A 21075-nucleotide genomic window follows, 5' to 3' on the forward strand; every position below is an offset into this window, starting at 1 on the left:
TGCTTATCAGCAATGAAATGTGCCACTTCTCAAGTTTAGGGCAGTATGTATATCCTGTCATAACAATCATTTGAGAAGAAATTGAAAAAGTATTAACTCTACGTGAACAGGTATAAAAGATCTTGTTTGGAGTGTTTAGACTAAACAGCTGAGATCTATACAGTCTGTGGCCACAGGAAAAAAACATGGTTGCCATAAAAACAAAGGGTCATGTGATTAAGACAAAAGCTTTCATCTGCTAATGCTGACTTTCACACCTGCCCCTCTGGGACTCTGTCATGTCCCACTTTCTCTTTTCAGCATTTCCAAACAACGACGACGTCCTTCTAATCCTTCTCTAGCACAACACCTAAGAATTTCCCTAAGGCCGCCCCTCTGCTCAGGTTTCTCTGCTGACACAAGCACACCACCGCATATGGCAGGATTATCCTCCTGAACAATTTACCGACTTTGCCCTGTTCATTGCATTAGGAATTAAAATGTAAATGCTTAGTCACTATGGGTAAACAGATTATAGATTGCTTGTTTTATCCTGGGATTTATGACTAATCGATAAACTTGATAATGAAATAACACAATTTCCTAACTGATTACTTGGATTTGCGCACAGAGAAACAGTGTCAGTCACTTCACAATAGTGAAAATGCACTTCTATGAAAATTAATCAAACACATAATTGACAGATTGATTAAGAAACTTTTTTTTTTAGTTGCAGCTCTACTAAAATGTACTATTACAAAAAAGTACTGTGAAAGAAAGTCTCATAAAATCCTAAATCAAAACAACTGTGTTTAACAGTGTTTAAAATGAGAACAGGAATATTTGAGCTGTTAACTGCCAACTGTTTGTTGGTGAGGACATAAACGGTTCAACTTCTCAAAGCTCCCTTATATAAGGAAATATCATATAGGCATACCTGAATCTGTCCTTTGGCCATGATGCGATCCATGTTCTCCCCATCATCCCTGCACTGTTTGACTTTACTGTAGCACAGCAGTCTGAGGGTCTGAGAGCCCTCCAGCTCAATCTCAAACTCCTGTGAAAAGAGAGTCCAGCCTCCATTTAATCACATTGTTCAACTTGCATTATAATGTCTTTTCATATTTAAAGATGCAGGGTGTAATTTGTGCTCATCTAGTGGGATCAAATCTTATTGTAGCATAAGGCCTAATTATTCTATCTGCCTTTCTAATGCTTTACGTTTCTCTAAATGTTTCTGAAGGCAACTACGTGCTGAGGATGGGCTGCAGTTCTGACCTCATTCCAGTTTGGCTCTGTGGTGTCTCTATACACACGAGTTTTTGCTTTGTTCACAAAATAGCCGAATGAGTCTACCTCCAATGTACAGTACAGATCTGGAGGGGGAGAGAAGAGACAACAAGCCAGTTACATATAAAACCATTATCAAATGTAAAATAAAATAAATAATAAAAAAATATTAATAATAAAATTAATCAATTTATTTTCACATATAGTATTAGAGGTAACACTATTAGGAGATGGGCAGTATGACCAAAATCCCAATAACTATTACAGTAACTTTTACTTTAAGAATATTTAAATATTTCCTTTTTTATTTGATATTCTTAATTTATATAATGTATATTTTCCAGAATTAAATATTTTAGAAATAAAATTTAAAAAACTGTCAACACTGTATAACACTTTCCAATCTGAAACATTGAAAATAACAATATAAATAGTTTATTTATTTACATTATCATTCAAAAATGTGGGGTTGGTAAAATGTTTTCATGTTTTTAAAAGAAGTCTCTCACCAAGGCTGCATATATCTGATCAAAATACAGTAATATTGTGAAATATGAATACAGTCAAAAACAACTGTTTTCTATTTGAATATATTTTAAAATGTACTTTATTTTTGTGATGGCAAAGCTGAATTTTCCAGGATTCTTTGATGAATATAAAAGCTCAAAAGAACAGCATTTATAAAAAATTGAAATCTTTTGTAACATAAATGAATCAAGATCCATTGAATGCATCCTTGCTGTATAAAAGCCGCAATTTTAAAAGTACTCAAAAAAAAAAAGCTTACTGATCCGAAACTTTTCAGTGGTAATGCATATAGTCCAGTTGTCAGAATATTTCTTTACTTTTAATGCAAATAGTTTTGGCTGTTATTACATTATATTGTCATCATGGTATATACAGTATCGAAGTTGCTATAGAGGTTAAAGCCTACAAGAAAGCCAAAGCAATGAATGAGCGAGAACAAAGAAAGACATAAATTAGTGATGGAGAGTTAGCTTTAAGAAGGAACGCAGTGTTCCCTGTTAATCCACCCGTCCCACAGCTGCTCATAGAGAGAACTCTGCCCAACAACAGCAGGGAGCATGTCAGGTGTTTTCATGCATGTGTGCACATATTAGGGAGGCATTCAATAATTTAATGATCATTGTGAGCCGGATTTCATTCCATCTAATTGTAAGTGCTGAAAAAACACACTGCTGCAGTCTCATAAACTAGGTGAGACATCCCATGCCAGACAACTTACTGAAGCTCTGTTTCAACCCTGTTGCAGAATGAACAATCACATTAAGAAAGCCATACAGTCCCGTGGATTCATCATCTAATGGGAGAAAAACAACCAAATTTATGACAAATTTCATATACAGAAGACATAAAATTCAATATAGATCTTAATAAAACAAAACAAAAAAGGCACTCACCTTCTTTATTGATTGTCAGAGGAACATTGTGAACTGTTTGTAGCTTCACGCAGGAGTTGGTGAGCATCTGCAACTCCAGGGAAGTCAAAGAAAAACTCTTGAAACCTGTGAGAAAAGAGAAACCAAGAGAGACTCACTCAGTGAAGTCACCAATATCTGCATTTAACTAATAAGTGACTCTTGTTGAAGAAAAAGAGCAGTCTACAGAGTCCTGCTGCGATTTTCTTGGAAGGTGGGAAGGTTTCTGTGAGGAACAGCAATGCTTACACTTTTTCTGCTGTTCCCGAATGATCTCCCTCCATTCTTCTCGCTCGTAATCAGATGAAATCAGGAATGTATAGCCCTGGAACACAGAAATAAAACACAGGAAATTAGAACTTTTGGTAATGTTTTTATTTTTTTAAATAGCCAATATTAAACTTTGAATGTTAATGTTTTAATTTTTTTGACAATATAGTATAGTTAATAAAATTTTAACATTTGCCGTTTATCAGAAGATCAAATTACAGAGAGCAAATTATGATTTGCTTGCGATTATGATGAGATTATGATTTATTTATTTTTTCTTTTAGCAAAGAACACAGATTGCAGATATCTGAAAACAAAAATGCAGTTTTAGGAAATTGTCTGCTATTGATTCACCTTGCCATTCCTGTAACTGACTCTGAAGGCCATACATGGAGATATGAGCAGCAGCAGCGATTCCTGTTCGCACAGTTTCTTCCTGAGACGATCAAGGACTTTACCTCCTTTACATACTCTCTGAACACATGAGAAAATGAGAGGAAGGAGGTGGGAAACAATTAACACAAAGCTGAATGTTTACTGTGGAAAAGCATTTCTGATGAATGTTTAATCCACTTATCTACCTTTTCTCTCTGAATCTCGTTCTTGATCTGGGAGATCTTGACCTTCATAGCCTCTATCTCCTCCTCTGGTATCTGGGGGACCGGTGAAGACTCAGATTCATCAATGGTCTGAAAGGTGACGTCTGCTAGTGGGATATACCACTTACAGTCATACTGCTGCCCCTTGCTGACCATAGGAAGAGATAGAAACCAGGGGTCACAGTTATGATAAAGAAAGAGAACTTTGAAACTTTGAAATAAAGAATGTTTCTACAGGTGAAAAAAAAAAAAAAGTTTCATATAGATTGACTTACCCTCCGGTTTGTTTCTTCAATTTGGCGCAAAGCAGCAGGTCAGTAAAGAGGAAGACATGTCGAAGTTTTCGTGCACCTTCGACTAACTCCACCATAAACTGGTCTCTGAGAAGCTGTCGATTCTTTAAAAAGACAGTTAAAAACATGTAAATCTAACAGTTTTTTTAATGTAATGCACAGCTATAACACTATACTTTGTGTTATATAACCTTGACATTAAATTACAGAAAACTACTTAATGCTGCTGCATGAGTGTTTCTAATACAAGGGAGTGATGACAAATTTCACATCTTTTCTGTTCTGACCAACACAAATAATCACTTATATTTTTTCCTCTTATGGAAATTATAAATTGCTGTTGTGGTTTTTTTATTTTGCTATTATCCCAAATGGGGATGAAAAAATGCATATATTTGTTGTAGTTTGACGCTTTCTGCTTCTGTGAACTCTGGGAATGTGAAAAGGGACAATCATAATTTTTGGAAACCAAAAATACACAGTTTCAACCGTTTACCAACAGGGGGCGTTCATGTATTGTTTACTGCCCCATGAATCGGTGGCAGTCACTATTTTGCCTGAGGCATGGGGTCATTTAAAGTAGGTGAGGAGGAAAACAGCCAATGAGAGGCTCAGACTCATTCACTCAGATGGAGGCATGACACACTTAAGAAATTGCTCTATTGTGGGCGAGTCATGGGAGCTATTTTCATGATAATGATGGCAGCCTGAGGGGGTTTCAATCTCAGACAAGCACGGCTAGATAGGATGAAAAAAAGTGTGCTGCATGAGATGATTCACAAAAGGCAGATTTGATGGTAATTACCAACTGTAAGTCAGATAAGACGAAAAAATTGACTGAAAAACAATATATTTCACTATAAAAAAAACTAAATTTTGTCCTTAAAATAGCAAATCAATATCAAATAGAAAATGTTCTGTACAAAATGTTCCCAAAGATGTCCATCTCAGGTCATTCTTTACAACTGGGTGTGCATTTGCACTCTTGAGTGACCGAATCTTCCCCTAATTGAAGGGTGTGTGACATATGTGAAAGACATCTGCTCTTTTCATGGCCTGAATGTCTATGTGTGTGTGTATTGATGCGTTCAAACACTGGCTCTGACCTTTGACCCTGGCTTCAGAGAGTGTGTGTTTATCCCTTATGTCTAAACTTGCATTTTTTTTCTCCTAAAGTACACCAGGATTTGGCCAACATGATTTATGGGTTCAGTATTGACTTTGGCCGCATTTAGAGACATCTGCTAAAACAGCCTAAGATGAGAAGCAACACATGGCCATGAACTGGAAATCCATCATCTCCGTGACAATAATTACACAGGACATGGACTAAGATGCCCTAACAAATGATAATGAAGGAAAGTACAATTATTTTCTTCCAGAACAGGCATTGTCAGACCTCTAAATGAAAATGTAAATGTGCTATGAAATATATTTTCAATTTTATTCTATTATTCTGTTTTTGGTGATGTTTTTTTCATTAAATCATTATATTAGAATTTGAATATTTATACCTTTAGGATGCTTTAAGCTTGAAAGCTTCTGTTTTCATACATTAAAATTGGCAAATGGACCAGCAGAGTCTTTAAAATTTCTCCTTTTGTGATCCATAAAAAAAAAAATAGTCAAAGGCCTTTTATATTCCTTTGATACAAAACTGTTTGTTGGATCCCAGTAGAGAAACAAAGAGATATTTTAGGTCTTGTGTGTCTGGCAAAGATCCACAGTTGATGTCAAAAAAAAATGTATTTTTGATGAATACGTTCTTGTAGGATTGTACCTGTATAATGATGTTTTATCATCAGTTCCTGCAAAGTGATAAAAATACAAAAAAATCTTCAATTAAGTACAAATCTTTACTGCAATCATGATTAATCTGAGCTGTACTGTTCCCCAGCTTATGTCAGACATCCTTTTAATCATTCCAATAATAAATGATCGCTATCTTTGAATTGTATCTCTGTATTTTCTGCAATAAAACTGCCTGGCATGTCCACAAGCCTACAATCATAGAGCCACTTCCCACACAGTTTTCCAGTAATCTGCGAGGAAGTCTAGTACCAGGTCAACTGACTCAGAGTTCAGAGGGGTCAGGAGAGTGTGCGAATATGTGTGTGTGTTCATTCTGAAGGGTGTTGAGACACTTCTCGTTTCGCAAAAACGGCCTTTGATATAGGTGGAAGGGGAACGGGAAGGCAGGAGATGATTATATTTTTGACACTTGTCTTAAAATATTACTAAGAATTACAGTACAAGAGTTTATCAGCAAGGGTTTTTCTTCTGGCCTGGACCCCTTGAACTCATACACAATTATTTTCAAAAAGATTTATAAAAAAAAAAAAAAAGGTAAACTATTTTTTTTTTTTTACATAAATGATATTCATAAATAACTTTTTAAAGCCTGAACTAACCTTGCTTTGTCATAAAAAGACACTATGGCATTTTGTTTTCAGAGCTGTTAATCTTTCATGTTTTTTATATTTATCAGACTAATAAGGATAGTTCACCCAAAAATGAAAATTCTGTCATTAATTACTCACCCTCATGTAGTTCCAACCCCGTTAAGACCTTTGTTCATCTTCAGAACACAAATTAAGATATTTTTGATGAAATCCGAGAGCTTTCTAATAGGGGTGTAAGAAAATATCGAGACACGTGAGTTCGCAATATTTTGTTGTATCGCGATAAAAAAATAAATTAAAAAAATCATAGAAGATTCATGGCATTTGTTTCGTTTTGAGTTCAAATCCCGACCGCTAGTTTTCATCTCTGAACTTAAACAGTGACAGGAAATACTAGCATCAGGGCACTCCACTAATGTTAGCGTTAATATAGTTCGCTGCCAGTAATGGAGGATGAAAGAATTGTTCCAGCTCTCGTTTCGATGTACAAAGCTGAAGTGTGGCGCCATTTGTGCTTTTGTGGCAATGTCTGCCCCGGGACCGCAGCGCGAATGCAACCTCGGTTCTGCTGCTTGCCGCGTCCCGTCTTGAAGAGCCTTTGCGCGGGGTGCGGCGGAGTCGCTGCGCAGCTGCAGATTTCTCTCGTAATTCAGGGGCGTTTTGTGCAGTTGGGGCGGTGCTCGCGTCGCTGTCTCTGCGATTCCACGCGGAACATAAATACAAACTGAAAAACCTGTGAAATCCATGTTGAAAAGTTCTGAGAATGTTTAACATCTGTATTTATTTGATTGTTTTACAATTGTTTTGTTTTCTTTAGGAATCCTGCAAGCACTTTATTTTTCATTGATATTAAGCAGATGACATTTTTTGTTCAGATCAAATGTTATGACATTGCATGTCACAATTGTAAACTTAAACTGTGAAACTTTAAAGTAGAGTCTATAAATATATATTTTTATCTTTTTATAAAATACATTTTATACATACATTTAACTAAAGAATCATGCAAGCACTTGAATATTTCCTCCTTTAACTCGTAGTACTGCACAAAAAGTGGTTCAATAATGTTGAATGTTATAGGGACTGATTATTGCAAATGCAGATCCCAGTGTGTTCTTCGGTGTGTTCTGGTTAAACTATTTTTATTTATTTATTTATTTTTTGCTAAGGTTTGCATATGGTGGTGTGTTCTTAATGACAGCTTTCCTAAAAAATATATATCCTATTCCTAAAATAAGAAATATCCCAATATATCGCCTTGGTATCGCAATATATCGTATCGCAATATATCGTATCGCAACCCCTGTATCGTGATACATAACGTATCGCCAGATTCTTGCCAATACACAGCCCTACTTTCTAACCCTGCATAGACAACAATGCAACTACCACCTTCAAGTCCCAGAAAGGTAGTAAGGACATTGATAAAATAGTCCATGTGACATCAGTAGTTCAACCTTAATTTTATGAAGCAACACATAGAAAACAAAGAACAACTTTATTCAACAATTTCTTCTCTTCCGTGTCAGTCGACGCGCACTCAGATTCCATCAAAAATATCTTCATTTGTGTTCCGAAGATGAACGAAGGTCTTACGGGTTTGGAACGACATGAGGGTAATTAATGATAGAATTGAAATTTTTGGGTGAACTATCCCTTTAATGACCCTGACACATAGTCTGCAGGGGTCCTCATATACTATCATATATATTTTTTTTTATTGGCTGCTGGTAAGACCACATGTCTTTGATTGGACGGACAATTTTTTTCAAATTTAATGTAGCTGTTTTGTTAAAATATAGTTATTTAAAATAAAACATGATCATCACAGAAGATTGTATTAACATTAGGAGAAAAAAATGTCAGGTCATGGACATAAGTCTGCTCTTCCACTGGGCAGCACTGACCTCTCCTTTCTTCACTGTCATAGACTGACGGCGGGGTGTGATCTCCTCATTAATGCTGGAGAGGAAGTTCTGGGAAATGCGGAGGGCATCCTGCAGGAGGGAGTGATCTGGATGACTGGATGGGGTGTGCTTCAACAGGTCCTGAAACACAAAAACTTATCAAATATTGCAAAACATTACATTTATTGAATGTGTAAATAAATACAGCCCAAGCTCATCCAAATAAAACACGAGCATTGCTGCGCCACTAACCTGTAAACATTCTCGCATGAGAAAAATGAATGATTATGTACATGTTCTTTCAGTTTTACTCACGTGGAGGACAAGGGTACTGCGAGTGACTCGATCCACTGGTTTATACAGCAGCACTGAGAACGAGTAAGGCAAAAGAGTGATCAGAATACTAAGTGGTGTAAAAGGAGAGTAAATGTGGAAAAACGACTTACTTTCCAGAGAGTTCTTGGCATTTTGATCTTTACCCTCTTTAGCGCTCTTGACTTTTAGATTCTGAAGGTAAACAAAAACACAAATTTACAAGGAGGCAAAGATATCAGGCTTTTTGACAGTATAATGTAAGTGCCCTTAAAACCGACCTCTGAAATCTCTGCAAACTGAGAATTGGCTTGACAACATTTTTCGGCTGTTTCCACGGCAACCTTATAGTTGTCCACAAAAGCCCTGTACACGCCGAGCTGGCTGGCCTGTGTGGGAAGATAAAACGACAGCAGAGAGTGAAAGAGAAGGTGGTTTAAAGATAAAAGTGAGTGCTAGAGGCGGATTACTCATGCATGTTACATTGGCTTAATTCTGCTTACTAAGGTAGAGCAGGCAGTTTTTCGTTGCCTGTTTGGCATGTTTCTGATATTCAAAGACAAGCAAATACCAGCCTGACTCTGCATAAAGACAACAGCACTCAACACAGCAGACAAATTATTACAGTGACGTAATGGGTCAATCTTAAAGGAATGGTTTACCCAAAAATACATTTTTGCTGAAAATGTACTCATCTATAGGCCATCCAAGATTTTCTTCATCAAAACAGATTTGGAGAAATGTAACATTACATCACTTGCATCCTCTGCAGTGAATTCAAACAGCTGAAAACATCAGAAATATTCACAACACGACTCCATCCCAGCAATTAACATCTAGTGAAATGAAAAGCTGTGTACTTGTAAGAAAGAAATCCACCACTATGGAGTTTTGACTTTAAACCTGAGAGTCCATATAACACTTGCTTCAGTTTGAAAGCTCTTCTCCTGTAGTTCTCTCACATCAAAATCCACTGACATATTTATTTACAACTGTTTTGAACTGTTTTAATTTTAAAGGGTGCTTGATCGGTTTCCTGATTCTTCAGAATTCAATATAATGGACTAATTTGAAGTTAAAAACCTTAATTATGAACTTATTTCTTACAAACAGCGTTTCACTTCACAACACATTAACTGATGCACTGGAGTCGTGTGGATTACTTGTGGATTATTGTGATGTTTCTATCAGCTGTTTGGACATTCATTCTGACGGCACCCATTCACCGCAGAGGATCCAAATCTGTTTTGATGAGGAAACAAATGCGTCTAAATCTTGGCCTGAGGGTGAGTACATTTTCAGCAGATTTTCATTTTTGGTTGAACTATTCCTTTAAACTATCAAAATTCATAATAAAATATAAATTATTACATGCTTGAAACTATTATAATCTAAGCAAATAGTGATGATATAATGAACCATTTGAATATTTACTGTGTATTATAAATTCTTCAAAATTTACAACCAACCATCCTAACAGCTGTGGCATTAATTCCACAACATCAAACTAAGTTTTTTGTAAAGTTTGTATGTGTTCCATGTAATATCTAAAGAAAATGAAGAAAAATCAAGGCAATTATCACTTACAAAACAAAAATGAAAAGAACATTTAGTAATTTCCTTCACACACACACGATAACACTTTTTCCAGAGCGTGTCTAAAATGTCCATTTTAAGAGGGTGAATGCATACTGAAACAAACAAGAACTGACTTGGTGTAAACAAAGCCAAAATGTTGCCATGAATGAGCATTTGTGTCATGAAGAAAAAAACACCATTCAAAAGACAACAACTGTGAAATGGGCACAGATAATAAGCATTTTCCATGGCAACATCTCGAGTGCTGCCAACACTGGGGTAAATAAGAGGACTTGTGATGGGCCTTGTCATGAGACAGAGAGGTTAAGCACTTCCTTGAACACAGCCATTATACTGCAACTGAGGAAACTTGTGAGCGATCCAGAATATGAGCATCATTACCCTGAGATCAGAAAAAAGACGGATTACATCGTGCTGTTAACTCCGCTAACTGATAAAAGATGAATACTCATTAAAAGAGTGAAAAGAACCACTTTCTAAAGACTCTTCTAGTGAAGAGTTCTGAAGACACCTCTTTAGCTTCATCTACAGCTATATTTTGATTTTGAATGTAAGTTTGTTTTGAAAGTAATAAAATAGAAAATATTGTCAGGAAACATCTTTTGATTGAGTTGTACTTACAGGGTGCATGTAAAAAATTACTTTTTTGAGCTGGTTCATTTTAGTGGATCAAAAATATATTGACCACTGTAATCTGATTCACAAACAAATGACTCTTATGAACAAATTCATTTACAGTAAGGGAGTCAAAAATTGTATTTTGATTTACGAACAAATGACTCTCATGAGCAGGTTCAAAAACCTACCGCATGACCAGTGTATCCTGATTCATGAAAAAATGACTCTTAGTAGCTGTTTTTATTCATAACCTGTTCAATAAATTTGAATCAATCTGACGAATCCTTCACTACTAAACCAACATCTGAATTGTCTACTGCAAGTTATCATTATCATACTATGCACTATTTATTTGTGTCAAAATACGACAATGTGCCATTAAACATACACACTTGCTATAGAGCTTTAATATATATTCAGCATATATATTTAGTATACATATGTAGTGAAGAGTAGACTGAATTCAGTAGGAAACACTGGCCTGAACCTATTTATTACAATATGAAAACAAAATCTGAGACCATTTTTTGGACTCATTGCTTCTGAAGAGTCAGGGGTGAGTAAATCCCATGGCGTGAGAGCTGGCAGTCCACAGGGAGAGGGAGAGGGCAAGGGAATGCCCAGCAGTGAGTGGGTTTCCAGGGCAGACACATACACCCCTGCTCTATGACATCATGCTTTCAGGGAAACAGAGCAGACACTGGACTCACTGTCCACTGAAAACTCTGTGCCACTCTGTCTCCCTGTGGGATTTCCTGTTTATTTACCCCTCTATGTGTAAAACACACACACCCTGGAAGAGAACTATGTTACTGCAAACACACACGCATTCCCAACGTAAGGGACATGGCATTTTCTCCCAAATAGTCATACTTTAGAAATACATTTCCATCCAAACATATCTGCACAAAGATAAAGGAATAAGCTACAAAACTGCTCAGCTCTACACATCGATAATGCCTCAAATAATAACCACAGGTATTTGCAACTAACAATATAATCTCTGTGGGATTAACAATTCAAATAAAAGATGAATGAATTCAGCCTCTGGGCCACACTTACTCAACCTCAATGCCTTTATATTTCAAAAAAGAGATTTATGTCAAACAATCACCGATTTCAACCCTGGCTGTGGATTCCTGAGGGGATGGTGAAATGTTTCAAACACAAACCCCAAATTAAAAAACATCAGAGTTTATGAGTGGATCAGATCAACAACAATCTCTCCTACTGCTCCACTCTGGGTTTTATATTTTCCACTTACTGCTGAAACAAATCCTGCAACAGTTCATGCCATAGAATTAATTTACAGCTTTCAATGCATTTTATTTGTGTAATAGCTAGAATGCACAAGATAAAGAAAAATTTATGTCAATATTTCACTGTAACATTATAAATGTCTTTACTGTCACTTTTGATCAATTTAGAGCATCCTTACTAAATCAAAAATATTAATTCTTTTAAAAAAAATTAAAAAATCTTAGTGTAAATTTGTAAAATACAATAAATAAAGTCACTATTCATATATCAAGAGAAGACCAAGAAGAGGGTGAAAAGGCAAACCACGCAACTTACATAATCAATACCGTAAAAAAAGAAAGAAAAAAAGATGTTTGTCATGCAATCTGTGCACCTGGCAGCAACACCCTACCCCAGCATTTCTGACCGCAGCCACACCGATCTTAGAGCAAGACCCCCTAGCTGCTTTACATGCAGTCATGTGGCTCTGAAAAGCTTTCATCTGCATGAGCGTCAAGTCCTGTGGGCGTCTATAAAGATGGGGTAAAGTTTCAGTTTCCACAGCTAATTGTGCTGATTGGAATGTTGTGGCTGTTGCTCGTGAAGCTCACTAAACCAGTTATCAAAGGAAATGTTCCTTAGGGAGGACCAGAGAGACATGCTTTGATGATGACTCCATTTATAAACTGTTTTTAAAAAAATCTCTCTTGGGTGGTCTGACAGAAATATCATGTATGGATTACCCGAATTAGACACGTGCATGTGGACTGCTTTAGAGTCCATTAATCGCATCCAAAATAAAAGTTTGTTTACATAATGTGTGTATTGTATATATTTATTATGTATATATAAATACACACACATGCATGTATATATTTAAGAAAAATATGGTATGTTTATATATTAAATATATATATATATATATATATATATATATATATATAAATATAATGTTAATTATATGAATATATATTTATGCATGTAAATATTTTCAAAATATATACTGTATGTGTGTGTATTTATATACATATAATAAATATGCACAGTACACACACATATATTATGTAAACAAAAACTTTTATTTTGGATGCGATTAATCGTTTGACAGCACTATTAATTATACATGCTAATGTGAAATAACACTAATATTTGAATAACAATATAATCTTTAGCAAATCTGATTAATATCCATGAATTTCCATTTTCCATACTGCACATTATACTGTTGTGATGACTTGAAGCATTTAAAATGATTGATTTTTTTTAACTTATTTAGACAAAATATTACAGAATTTTAATATTAGTAATTTTTTGGTTATTAGTCATAACATGAAAATAATTACTGGCTTAAATCGCTATCAGTCAGAATTTTAATAATCCTAAAATATATCAAATAACTACATGAAATGCCTACTTTTTGCATAATCAAATGACCTAATTAATTAAAAAATGAAAGGCTATTTTAATTTTAATGCAAACTAAAAGATTCAGCATTATGTATATAATAATATAATATAATAAAACACTACTAACCAGTTTCTGGAAGAGGTCACCCACACATTGATGGTTGCTCCACTTTTGAACTCTGGGTAACAGGCCATCATAAAAGTCTTTGTGGATCTCATGGAGCTCAGGCACTTTGAAGAAAATGGTTTCTATCTGCTGGAGGGTTAACATGGGCTGGGAGGTGGTGGCAGCAGCTTTCAGGGGCTTCATGGGCTAAGATAAAAAAACAAAAAAAACAACAGGAGGTCAAAAGGGGGTTCCATTTGTAACCACCTGGGTGGAGTGCAATGTGCAAAGCTCAGCACCACTATAATGGTGATCTTTGACCCTCTTTTGTGAGCAATCTTGCAGTAAAACAGACCCAGCAAAGCCTGAAGACTCACCAGTAAGAGCGCCTCCAAGTGGCTCAGATAGGCCTCCTCACTGGCCAGGATCCCCGATAAGACCCATTTCCTCATCTCCAACCCTTTTTCGACATCCAACTCCGACTGGGAATATCCATGATGAACAAATACATTAAGGGTTCAGCCAAAAACACATATTCCTGTCTACAGTCTCTAGCAATTCCTCAGCAAGGTAATCCTCATAAAACCTAAATCCTGTCCCATACAGATTTACAGAGGTCAAGCATAGACCACGCAATCCCATATACATATATGAAACACCCCAAAGAATAAAGATAAAGAAAACAAAAGGTCAAAAGTTCAGAAAACAAATGTTAAAAGACCCTTACACCTGAAGTATAAGTAGCTACTGAGAATCTAAATGTAGCTATTTGCATTTTGTATGGTTTTTTTTTTAAATATTAAATTTGCAATATCAACTGATATGGATAAATCTGTAATATGGGCCAATAAACTATATGGAAACAATGTGTCACACATATATGTATATATACACACACACACAATAATTATCTTACAAAATACAAGATTTATTTAACAACAAAAACATTTGGGAGAGGTGTGTAAACACTATGACTTTAATGAAGGTTAGCCCTGTATCTTAATCTCCCTTACTGATTTAGTGGACTCCAGGGACACCGAGGAAGGGGGCTCTCTAATACTTCGACCCTTCAGGTGAAGGCGTGGAGAGGAGAGGGGATCATCTGTGTAGGACGCAACATCAGGCTGCATACGCTGGTCCTCCCCTCGATCGCCATCATAAACGTACGCTGGAGGCGGGGTCCCGCTAAACGGGATGTCTGCAAATGAAGAGAAGAGAGAGGTTAGGCTGACTAACAAGTGTACCATATGATTTTATTTACTTTTAAAACATATCAGTAATTTTAAATGTATGCATTACATATAATTATACACCGTATAATTACAGAACATAATTTATCGTTTTGGCAAACAACCAAAAATGGGTTCTCAAGTCAAGCTTTCCATCTTAATTTTAAGTGCTTGAAATAATCAATACGTCCTTTACCAGAGTGTCTCATACATCTCTTATCCCTTAATGCAATCCACACAGAGGACCGAAACCTTAGCCAAAAAGATTGAGCTTTTTCCTCTTCGCAATAAAGACCTTGACGCATAATTGAAAGCAACAGATAAAGTCTGCCAAGCGAAGACAACCAAAGCTGTTAGGAATTCAACACCCATTTCAAATTTACTCTTGGAAACATTTTCTACCATCTCTCTAAATCACAGCCTCAATTAAGTCTCCTGTTCATCATTAATGCATGACGCCGCAACTGAATTATTAAAAATGTAGTAAAATGCAGCAACTGAATTGTAATTTTTCCTCTGACAATATGAAGACGGATTGGATGTTTTACTTACAAAAAGCATGTATAATACAGTTCACTGTTCAGTGCAAACCTGAATTAAGTCCTTTGTTTGAGAGGACTCTGGGAACAAGAGAAGAGTTTTTCACTAAACTTGCGCCAATATTTTCTTCATATAATCTGCTTGTTGCTGTGACAGACTGAGTATTTGTTCCCCCAGGGAATATCACTGATACTAACCAAGAGGAGGAGTTTAAGAGTGGGAAGTCGAGTCAGTTCTTTGTATTCCTCAAGCCTGACACAACAAATGAACAATGAAAGACTAGACAACTGCAATCATGACGGAGACCCTCTTTTACTGGCAGTGAAAGGATGATATGAAAGTTAGAATCACGACAGCCCACTGGTGGAAATGTGAAACCGAAGTCAAAGCAGTCCATTTAGGAGAAGACTGATGAGACCCCATTGAGCGGAAAGTAAAACCTCTTAATCACTCAAATAGCAATGAATAATTCAACACCATTGTTCGTTTTAATTACCATTGATGAGGATTAAGGGCTATGGATGAATAGCTGCATTAGTGATGCCATTTTAATATACAGAGCATGTTCCGATTTAAAAATGAGGAGCAGCTGCTGAGCTGAAGTCAAACAAATGCACTTCATTCAGCCTAAATATACAAATAAACTGTGTTTAAAGGAATAGTTCACACCCAAAAATGAGAAATAAGGTATAGTGAATAGTACAGTACACACACACAATGGTTATCATTCACATCAGCTGTGATTCACAGACTGCAGTGACTTGAGACATGATGAATCTTCATAGACTATCCTGACTATTGTGAGTTATCGCTCTGTCTGTATTTGTAGAGTTGTCTAAAAACAGTAATTCATTTCCTGCAGTCTGTGAACAGAGACGTCCAGACACAAACGTATCGACTATATGTCCGTCTTATCTGGTGTGCTGATCAGCGCAGTTAAGACGAAGTCTGAAACTACAGTCAAGAGCTATCTAGATGTACACAAAACATGTGCACGCACACACACACACACAGTCAAGATCATCAATAGTGAATCCACTCATTGATCCCTCACAGCTCTTGCTCTGTACACAGCGCATTTAAACAAAATTTACTTAAGATACTAAAATTTCAGTATCCAGAAACAATACCATTGAAATTTCACTAACAATTTAGATACCACTGCAAAACAAATATGCTCATGAACATATTTCTTCATAAAGTTAGCCTTTAAAAAGGGCACTCGTCAACAGTAACATTAATAGCATAAATATTACATCATACTAATCATTAACTTGGTAGCACATTAAAATAATCATGAACTATCAGTGAACAACTTTCCCAGCATTTAATAGGTAATGCTGTAGTTTCTTATTGTTAACTTCTTTTCTAATATTTTAATGTACATTAAAGTGAAAATAACAAACCGAACCTTATATAGTGATTATTTATGTTTATATAATTCTTATTATAAAGTTAGTTGTTATTATTAATATAAGTAGTTACTCTTACTGTTAACAAATCTTAAAATGTTAATTTTAATCTATAAATTATTCTTTTCCTCTAGATCTTTAAATCACTGGTATTTATTTTAATCATATTTTTCAAAAAGGTTCAAACAAAAAAAGGCTTAGCATTGCCGTAACTGCCAATGTTGCATACAGCTGTTAAGGAAAAGATGAGTGTGAAATTCAAAGCCTATCTAGTTTATACTCCCTGACACCTGCAGGTAAGGCCTGTACACTCATATCCATCCAGCACAACAACCACTCATATACACAAACAATGTGATTTGTGATTTGCTTACCCAAAAGACTTTGAAAGATTGAGAGTTTGTTGGCTTTGTGATAAACAGCAGCAAAAGGGCATCACCCAGAATTGCTGTTCACTAGTCAGAAGTGCAGTGTCTCGTGTCTTGGTTCATTTAGCAGTCAACAGGCTTACATGGGATGACATTAAGAGAGGACAAAGATGGGAGCAACTAGGAGTTAAATCACCTCACTGTGAGAGAAACAGGAAAGAGAGGACTCCGGAAACATGGAGGCCGCCCTGCTGAGTGGCTTGGCATGTAGCCTGCTTAAAAAGACAGAATAATAGACAGAGCCTGAACAAATAGAGAGCAGGAGAAAAGAGGTAGAGGATTACAGAGAGAGATAGCAAAAGAGTGAGAGAAAGAGGTCTCTGCTGACCCAGTGTAGAAGGAAGAGCCATGCCAAAGGGCAGCGTGTGTTACTTTGTGATTAGCCACTAAAACTGAGCTTATGAGCAAAACAATTCCTGTGGCTAACACCAAGGCCACATAGACTGTGGAAATGTATGTTTCATATGAGCACGTCCATAAAAAAACAATCGTCCTAATGTTATTTCTCCTGTGTGTGCAAATACACTACCGCTCAAAGGTTTTTGAAAGAAATTAATACTTTTATTCAGCAAAGATGCATTAAATTGATCCAAAGTGACATTTATGGTGTTAAAACATGATTTGTATTGCACATAAATTGCACTATTCATCAAAGAATCCTGAAAACAATTATTAGACTCTCCACAATAATATTAAACAGCACAACTGTTTTGAACATTGATGATAATAGGATTTTTTTCTGAGCAGCAAATCAGCATATTAGAATGATTTCTGAAGGATCATGTGACACTGAAGACTGGAGTAATGATGCTGAAAATTCAGCTTTGTTGTCATATATGTAAAAAAAAAAAAAAAAAAAAAAGAGTTCAAAAACAACAACTAAAATCTTAAAGACCCCAAACTTATAAACAGTACTGTAGTCTTGTAAAGGAAAAAATATAATATAATCCCTTTATATTTATTGTTCCTTACATATTTTTGCAAAAACTGTGTAATTTGCAATGTGTAGGCCACAAAAAAATATGGTTTTAAAATTGGCATCCAAAACGCCAATCATCCGATGGAGTTAGTGTGTGTGGAATAGACTCACTGGTCACGGTGATTGTGAATCAGCCATTGAGGAAGTGTGCAGGGATGTCTGACCACGACACTCAACTTTAAGGAAACACACGTTTGAAGCAAGGTCATCTTTCCAACGAAAACACACATTCACACAAACATTAACACCGCTAGATAGCTAGCTAGCTAGATAGATAAACTATTAAAAACATTGATATCCCTAACAACAAATGAAATGCCTTTAATTCATGATCCTAAGACCTAAACCAGATTTCAGCATAATAAAGTTCCCTGGTCAAAGGCTTAGAAAGTGATGAATTCCTTTGAGTAATTTCATGTCTGCACTTGCCCATCCACAGCAGTTCTCATGTCACACTGTCAAACAGCTTTTTAGACACAACCAGGAAGTCTTAAAAAAGGCCTTCGGTGGAACAAAGCGGTAAAAATTACCCCCTTTTCCTTGGAAGGAAATATTAAATACGGAGAATTTATCTCTGAAATGACGAAGACTCAAAGCTATTATATAATGCTATTCAAAAATCCACAAATGGGAGGGCAAAGATATTAACAATGAGCTATAACTCCTGAACTTAAAATCACAGTTCTCTGGTAAGCAATGAACAGGGCAACCAAGAGCAGATGGTTCAGTGTCTGCTGGCAGTGAATACAAATGCATCACACAGTTCAACACTGAGGCAGATTAAACGGTCATGACGCAATATCAGCATTTCTATCCTGCGATAATACCAGAAAAAGTCGCTCTACTCTTAGCCTTTTTCCTTGCACCGATATGTGCACACACACACACAAACACACACACTCACTCACAAACCACACACAGATCATCTTAATCCGTGTGTTTGAATATGATCCCAAAGGGAGTGGAACGCGCCAGATGTGTAAAGCCAGAAACAATCCATCTCAGGATCAGATTCACTGATCTACTCTAACATAACCAGCTGCTCATAACGGTCTTCTCTAACTCGAAGATCAAACTTTATCCACTCCTCCATGACGACAACACGGAGCTGGTTATATATATATATATATATATATATATATATAAAAAATTTATATGCATATACCATAAAATAATTTAATTATAAATATATATACACAATATGTAAAAAAAACTAAAAGTTAGAAATTATATATATTTCCATATATTCTACATATGCTTCTAATTTACACAATTCATTCATTAGCTTGTGGAAACACATTAGCTTGTGACGCTTCTTTTTTTAATCTGTTCCGTTATTTAAATCATAAATACAAACACCCCCATTTTATATTTATTGCACAAATAAATTTAAATCAATTGTGCTCTGAACGATTAAGCATTTATAAAGTAGGACACATCTTGCTAATGTTTTTTTAAAAACCCTATTTATATCACAGATACAGATTTCACGATTAGGATGTCTGCAGCGTGATGAGCATGAAGATGAATACAAATCATGCTGTAACGTTCCTCTATACGTGTGCATATGGCCCCCTAAGAGGAAGCAGTAGGTCAACAGGACATATCTGTTGTGTGAAAATATCATTTTTGGCAGGTTTACATGTAAATCCAACTCATGAAACAAAGGATGTGGCGTATGCGTGTGTATCAAAAGCCTGTCGGTACTAAATTAGTTTTATCTGAAACGTGGTTGTGTCTCAAATTTCCGAAACACCTCAAAGACAAGCTGGTGGACCGTTTTCCCCTCAGAAGGGAGACGGTGTAAATATAGCAGACAGGAAAAAGCTCTTCGGTGCATTGACAGCCATTCAACTGTTACTATTTTGGATAAAGCAACTTCCTGTTTATGACACACCATCTACAACGTCATATCAACACCAAAGCAACATCACAGATAAGATATCGACACAGCTTTTTCTGTGACTTTTTCAAGTTTCCATTTAGTTTTGGCCATTTTTCTTGGGTTCACAAAGTCGAAAAAATACTTTGGTATCCTGCAAAAGAAACAATAGAAAAGGAGCAAGCATAGGGGAAGCAGGGAAGGAGGTCAAATATCAATGTCATTTCAGTATGTTACACTTCTTCCTCTCTAGTTTGGACTTAAATTCGAAACATAAAAATACAAGTTCCCCTAAAAACTAAAAAACATCTCTAAGCTCGTGGTTAGTCATTACCTATTTGAACCAATAGCATTTAGTTACATGTACTTGAACTACAGTATTTCCAGTTCAGGTCACTTTTCTTCATCTTTCATGTGAGATGTCAAGCCTCCCCTCTAAAAACACAAAAATGGTACAAAGAGAAGTGAGAATGTCAATGACAGAAATGGGTATTTCTTAATATATTCCACAAGGTGCATAAAAAGGCATGTAGGACTGATGAAAGCCTATTCGTTTTAATATGACCTTCACACTCCTGGACGCTCTCAATCATCATTCTTCACATTATATAAAAAGGCTAACAGCAGTGTCAGGTAAACGTGGGAGGACAGAATGCATTTATTTGGATCTCTCAGTCTGTGATAAACACTTAGGAGGGTAGATTCCATGATGACAGGTCTGTGGGAACGGCCCCCCTTCATGTCTTTCTTTGTAAGCTGGAATTGTAAACATCTCCACACTTCACTCACTGACTCAGACAAAAAGTCTGGACTTATTCAACAGAGCTGTTTTCATAAGTGGTGTAATAATCGAATGACAATGGTGGAAGGTAGCATAGTCACAGTGCCGGAATAAAACAATACGTACATTTCTGAGATGGATGATGGGAAACATTTTGGAAACAAAGTCAAAAATTACATTTAGAAAAAGTGTTTTCGGTAATTGTACAACAATAGATAACTAACAAAAATCAGCTCATAAAACGATTTTGAAATTGTCTGGTATTCCTCTATTTTTTGACATCAAAACAATTGATCTTTCTATCCTTTGTTCTTTCTATGCTTTGTTCTTTCATTCTCACTCACACTATTCTTTCGTTTTATTGT

At 36.0% G+C, this 21075-nt stretch overlaps 1 protein-coding gene across 1 annotated transcript in view; it reads right to left on the bottom strand.

Annotated features, from left to right (window-relative positions):
* Nucleotides 1–21075, bottom strand: part of LOC306849858 (breakpoint cluster region protein-like) — a 42574-nt gene that overhangs the window by 7932 nt on the left and 13567 nt on the right. Inside the window, exons 2-16 of the mRNA XM_079385224.1 lie at nucleotides 14473–14657; nucleotides 13837–13941; nucleotides 13481–13666; nucleotides 8773–8880; nucleotides 8626–8686; nucleotides 8495–8547; nucleotides 8180–8320; nucleotides 3853–3974; nucleotides 3560–3725; nucleotides 3333–3452; nucleotides 2958–3033; nucleotides 2691–2795; nucleotides 2516–2590; nucleotides 1258–1355; nucleotides 917–1036 (exon numbers count right to left, since the gene is read on the bottom strand). Of these exons, the coding sequence (XP_079241350.1) occupies nucleotides 917–1036; nucleotides 1258–1355; nucleotides 2516–2590; nucleotides 2691–2795; nucleotides 2958–3033; nucleotides 3333–3452; nucleotides 3560–3725; nucleotides 3853–3974; nucleotides 8180–8320; nucleotides 8495–8547; nucleotides 8626–8686; nucleotides 8773–8880; nucleotides 13481–13666; nucleotides 13837–13941; nucleotides 14473–14657 (1721 nt within the window). The remainder of the gene's footprint in view (nucleotides 1–916; nucleotides 1037–1257; nucleotides 1356–2515; nucleotides 2591–2690; nucleotides 2796–2957; nucleotides 3034–3332; nucleotides 3453–3559; nucleotides 3726–3852; nucleotides 3975–8179; nucleotides 8321–8494; nucleotides 8548–8625; nucleotides 8687–8772; nucleotides 8881–13480; nucleotides 13667–13836; nucleotides 13942–14472; nucleotides 14658–21075) is intronic.

The sequence above is a fragment of the Barbus barbus genome (assembly GCF_936440315.1).
Source record: "Barbus barbus genome assembly, chromosome: 29".
In the NCBI taxonomy this organism is placed as follows: domain Eukaryota; kingdom Metazoa; phylum Chordata; class Actinopteri; order Cypriniformes; family Cyprinidae; genus Barbus; species Barbus barbus.